General features: G+C 40.8%; 1 protein-coding gene across 6 annotated transcripts in view; it reads right to left on the bottom strand.

Annotated features, from left to right (window-relative positions):
- Positions 1 to 3,242: 3,242 nt before the first annotated feature.
- LOC106583003 (complement decay-accelerating factor) overlaps positions 3,243 to 6,000 on the bottom strand; it is a 38,534-nt gene continuing 35,776 nt past the window's right edge. For 3 of the 6 annotated variants that reach the window (XR_014382145.1, XR_014382143.1, XR_014382146.1), the window contains 2 exons: positions 5,430 to 5,935; positions 3,243 to 5,234 (listed from right to left, as the gene is read on the bottom strand). Coding sequence is in view for 2 of the 6 variants with exons in the window: in XM_082967430.1 (XP_082823556.1) it covers positions 5,449 to 5,512 (64 nt within the window). In the remaining 4 variants the exon portion in view is untranslated. The remainder of the gene's footprint in view (positions 5,235 to 5,429; positions 5,936 to 6,000) is intronic. The other 3 variants (XR_014382144.1, XM_082967430.1, XM_082967431.1) reach the window with 3 other exon arrangements.

Raw genomic sequence — 6,000 nt, 5'->3', positions numbered from 1 at the left:
TTTTAATTTTATATTATGAAATAATCTTTCTTCATGAAAAATATATCTGTGGTGGCCTATCAGTAAAGACCCATGGCCATAGTTATCACTGTCACTTGTTGCCTTATTTTTGTGTTGCAGGCTTATCTCCTCTTGCGTCTAGCCCTATAAATGCTGTCAAGAAAGCCTGCACATACTGTATGACCAGTCTACATCAAGGTGAGGGGGAAGAATCCACATTTTGAGCTACAGAAAGGGACACCAGAAGCCTCATCCTGGGACTTCTAATCCTAAAAGCAACAGTTCAAGGCTCTGAGACCGTGAATGGACACACCAGTGCAGTGTAAGCCCAGGTCAAAGAGGAGCTTTTTTAGCATGTTGAGATAATGGTCTTGTTATTCCCAGTAAGCATACTTGTGAATGTATCGAGTTTCGACATTTGGTCCCTCTCCTTGTTTGGGCGACGTTTGGCGGTCGAAGTCACTGACCTTCTAGCCATAGCTGATCCACTTTTCATTTTCCATTGGTTTTGTCTTGTCTTCCATCACACCTGGTTCCAATTCCATCAATTACATGTTGTGTATTTAACCCTGTTCCCCCTCATGTCCTTGTTGGTAATTGTTTCTTGTAGTGCTTATCCACGGTATGCTGGTATTTATCGGGTTTTGTTTGACCCATTTATTGTATTGTTCTGTTGACGGTGGTTTATGGATATTAAACAACACTGTTGTTTCGCTCTCCAGCGCCTGACTTCTCTGCCGCCAGTATGCATTGCACTACAATGATGGTGACCTACTGTGCTCTCAAAGTATTCACTGCCCTTGTTTCTCTGCTAAAACAGGAGCAATAAAGGACTAGTTCACACATTTTGTGGGGGGGAATATAATATATATTTGTATTTATTTATCAGGGACCTTCAGCACCCCAAACATTTTTCAAATGCAAATAGAACTTTTCGGTAGTGCTCAAAGCAGGCCATTCCAAAGGCAGCATTTATTTTTCAAACTCGAAGCAATGAGCCCAATCAGCCCTCCATGACAACATAATCAGAAACAACAGAGTAGGCTGATACGTCCTTAAGTTTTGGGTTATACTCATGTTAAACAGTTTGGCTAATCTCTATTTCCAAGTCCTATTCTTGAAGATCAAGGGGTATAACATTAACTGGAAATCTGACACTGTTTTTTGTTTTATGTAAAGATATAGCCTAATCATATTATTATCTGTAGTAGAAGCCTACGTAACCAACCCATGAAGTAAAATGCAACATCCATTTATTGCCAGCTATTTATGGCCAGCTGCAATGCATGTCGTTCAACTGGTAATATTCATTTTTATCTTTTTCTAATGCCTCTTGAGCAGATTAATGTTTATTGGGATGAGTCTTGTCCTTGAGGGAGAACTCAGCAAATTCTGCTAGATAGCCAATGTCGACTGTATACTGAACAAAAACATGCAACAATTTCAAAGACTTTACTGAGTTTCAGTTCATAGAAGGAAATCAGTCAATTCATTAGGCCCTAATCTATGGATTTCACATGACTGGGCAGGGGCGCAGCCATGGATGGTCCTGGGAGGGCATAGGTCCACCCACTTAGAAACCAGGTCAACCCACTAGGGAGCCAGGCCCAGCCAATCAGAAAGATTTTTTTTCCCCGACAAAGGGGCTTTTTTTCCAGACAGAAATACTCCCCAGCTTCCCCACTCCCCCTCATCAGACAATCCCGCAGGTGAAGGAGCCGTATGTGGAGGTCCTGGGCCGGCGTGGTTACACGTGGTCTGCGGTTGTGAGGCCAGTTGGATGTACTGCCAAATTCTCTAAAACGATGTTGGAGGTGACTTATGGTAGAGAAATTGACATTCAATTATCTGGAAACAGCTCTGTTGGACATTCCTGCAGTCAGCATGCCAATTGCAAGCTCCCTCAAAACTTGAGACATCTGTGGCATTGTGTTGAGTGACAAAACTGCACATTTTAGTGTCCTTTTATTATCCCAGCACAAGGTGCACCTGTGTAATGATCATGCCGTTTAATCAGCTTCTTGATATGCCACACCTGTCACGTGGCTGGATTTTCTGGCTACGGAGAAATGCTCACTAACAGGGATGTAAATAGGGTTGCCAACTGTCCCGTATTAGCCGGGATGTCCCTTATATTGGGCTAAATTGGTTTGTCCCATACGGGACCCCCCTTGTCCCATATATTCATCCAATCACAGTGTCGTGTAAACGCGCCAATTCCTGCTAAGTAATTTCTGTTATTGTTCGGTCGGTTTGGCATATCAAGGAAATATGGATAAACCTGCAAAAAAAGTAATGCCTACAGCTACAACAAACAGTGTGAGGCAGAAAAGACGTGGGTTAAGGATGTCAGTGGTGACTCGATGAAAACTTTCTGTACTTTATGCGTCGGGAATTCTCAATTGGCCATGAAGGGGACAATGACATAACTCAGCATGCATCCACAGAAATGCACAAGGCCACGCTAGCTAAAGGTGCTAGCAATATCGGTGCATTCTTCGTGACGTCTACTGCGGACACTGACATAATTGGAAAACACCTCTCCGTTTACCAGTTATTGAGCAGAGCCAACAATCGCATTCTGAAAGCTAATTACCCAGCTCGCATAGCTCATTCTGCCTGCAAGCACGCTTGCGATCTGCGGTCAGTGGATATTGAGACAATTGTTTTACAGATCTACAGCCACTTATCAGTATCTGCTTCCCGAAGAGAGGAACTGCGTGCATTTTCTTTTGCTTTTGTTGACACTGAGTGGCGTGAAATTCCTCAACGTTTGCACAGGATGGCTCTCTTCGTCCAGCTGTCGATCGTCTCCAGCAAAGCTGGCCAGCTCTTACATCATACTTCAGGTCCCTTAGGGAGACCTGTCCTGTGGCACTGGATAGTATTTTTGAGTATGAAGAAAAAACGGAAGCTGCTGTGCTTTTTCCACAAAGTGGGTGTGTTTTTGACCAACTTGTAAAAAAGCTGGAGGAAACAACGCTCTGCATCACAGATGCTTACGAGGAAGTCCAAAAGTTCAAAATGTAAGATGCTTCAGTTGAAACAGGACAGTTTTCTTTCTGAGTAGACCAAGCAGCTGATGGACAAACAAGTGTCAGCACAAAGGTCCAAGCAGCAACAGGACTTTGAAGTTCTATTACACTGTGATGAAGGAATTTTATATCCTTATGCTATAAATTTAACAATCAATAAGCCAGGGTTTGTAAGACACTGGGTTCATAATTAGGCAAGGACTCAGCTTTCTGCAAAAGGTCTTGTACAGTTTATTCAGAGAACGTTCTGAGGTGCAAATGACAAAGATGTTCATTTTATCATCTCTCCGCTTACGCACACACATCCACACCCAAAAGTAGATAACCTATGCACACACATACGCACAGACAGTAGGTGAACAGTATCTCTTCCTTGACCTGCTACCACTGTTCCAGCACTGCCTGTTCCTTTCCCCATAGATTAGGAGAGCCTTGAAGGCTCCTCCCGGTATCTCTAAATACACACACACATTTCTCTCCCTTTCCAGCCTCTACTAGACCTTTATGAGACTAACGTTCATTATTAATTATCCATGCTTCATAACTACTACTTAATGATGGATTATTGATTAATTTACCCATATTAGATAATTATCTTATCACACTGTCATTACATACATTGACAAGTGGTTTGATTTCTAACCAGAACATGTAATGGTGAAACTTATCAGCCTCTATGAGGAGCTCTCCTTCACTGACCTGGAGCAGGTGGTGGTTGCCCTCAAAATGACAGAGACAGTCAGTATGGACCAACTCTATGAAGAGTTTTGTACTAGCCGGGAGGAAATACAGAAAGCCAGACAGGATACCACAAAATCCACCAGTGAGAAGTAGGTGGCAGTTTTCCAAAACCTAAGGAAAGCCAACTTGATCAACATGTTCAGGATTGTCTCATTTGTCCTTCATGTGCCAGACTCAAATGTCTTTGTAGAGAGGATTTTCTGTCTGATGACCATTAAATGGTCAGACTCAAGAAACCAATGTAGCACAGAGCTGATCAAAAATGAACTTCAAATATCTGTGAACTGTGACTTGTCATGTAATGACTTCTCTCTGGCTATGCAAGAGGAGGAAGGACTGCATGAATCAGTCAAGAGCAGCAAAAAATATGTCGACTTGGTGAGTGACTCATGCCCCTCTTTTCCTCTTTTGCATTTTAAAAGTTTTTTTTTGCTGTAAAAGTCCAAATTGTGATTTCTTTGATCATTTATTTTGAGGTTTATTCACATAAGTTTACAGAATGATACAGTTTTAGTAAAGCTATAGGCTAAATGGAATATAGAAATGTTTTGCCTTTCCAATTGAATATGAATATACACTGTATATTCATTCACACAACACCATACCCATACCACCATGGCATCGTGCACTGGCACGCCACCTTTTGTCCCTTATTTGGTAGTGAAAAAGTTGGCAACCCTAGATGTAAACTAATTTATGCACAACATTTGAGAGAAATAAGCTTTTTTGTGCATAAGGAACATTTCTGGGATATAGTATAGTAACTGTAGAAGATTACATTTACAAATTAACCTACCCAACCATGATTATTAGACAATGTACATACTTTCATATTTACACAAATGTGTCTCAAAGAAGGAGAAAAGGCAGTTATCATAAAAAATTATTTGATCTCTTAAATCACACAATACACACTATAAAATCAAAGTACAAAACCTCTAAGTAAATAAGATTGACATTATTTTGTGACATTTGGGGCTGCAGGAAATGAACATGAAGAGCTGGTTTCCTGGACCCAGATTAAGCCTACTTGAAAAGGAATACAGCGCTGTAGGCTTAACCTGGGTCCAGGAAACTGTCCCTTACTGTTATTTTCCTGTGAGCCACGATCAGTAAGCACACATTTAGAAATTGTCAGTAACTATCAGCCTGGGGATTTCCTCAATCATACATTTTGTTTAGTGCACTAATCTTATTACAGGGGCTTCTGCCCACACAACAAGAGCAAGATTTAAATACTGGTTTTCGAACATTGGGTTAAAACATTTCTGCTGAACTGACTTTCAAATAAAACTTAATAAAAAGTGCAATTATAACTTCCATTCAGTAATGCCACATTCATAAGGGCACTGTAAATGAAATGGCTTTGTCCAACCAGGGAATGATCAGAGGAACAACCTGCTGGCACTTCTTTTCAAGGCTACAGATGCAGACTAGCAGATAGGTGCAGTCTGAGCCCTGGAAAGGAATGAGACATTTTAGACCAAGCATTGACTCAGCAGAGCAGTTTTAACAATAGTGTCACTATTTAGATTACTTAAGCTCAAAGACAAACACAAACCGTATAGTCATGAGTGAGACTTTGGTTAAAAGACAGTGAACATATTTTTGAATAATGGTTTTAATATAATGATATGTATGAACTGTAGGTACCTTGGGTAGGCATTCAACTTTAGTTATTTTGAAATTGTAATAATTCATTTGTTCGACTTGGGTCTTCTCCCATCTGGTACGAGCTATGTATCATTTTCAAACAATGACATTTTGTCAGGATTACCATGTTTACATGTAATAGTGCAGTAAAGAAATATATTCTGCATGCCAATCTCAGTATTTTAGCAGTGTTTAGTTGGGTAGTTTGTGTTCCAGTGTGGTAGGCAGTTAGAAAGCTGGTCAGCTCAGCACTGTGTATGGTAGGCCTAGCCTACTAGCCCACCTCCCTTTAGAACAACATACTCTATTATCTTTTTCAAAGCCAATAAGACTGTCCGAGAGTGCCTTAGCAAAGGATTTCCTTACTTCCTTGATTTTTCAACACACAGCAGGAAAAATGTCAAGCTTTAGCAGATTGGCCAAAACAGGGAAAAGCAACCATAGCATGTACAGGAGCAAGTTGGAGAAGTTTCCAGCAAAAAGTTTGATCATGCAAATCCCGGATACTGTAGGGAATACATAAATACAGTATAAATTCCCATGGCCAGACTGAATGTTAGTTGATGGGTTA

Source organism: Salmo salar, chromosome 22, assembly GCF_965601325.2.
Source record: "Salmo salar chromosome 22, fSalSal1, whole genome shotgun sequence".
Lineage (NCBI taxonomy): Eukaryota > Metazoa > Chordata > Actinopteri > Salmoniformes > Salmonidae > Salmo > Salmo salar.
Note: the sequence above shows the minus strand (reverse complement) of the source record. Positions and strands in the feature narration are given on the sequence as shown.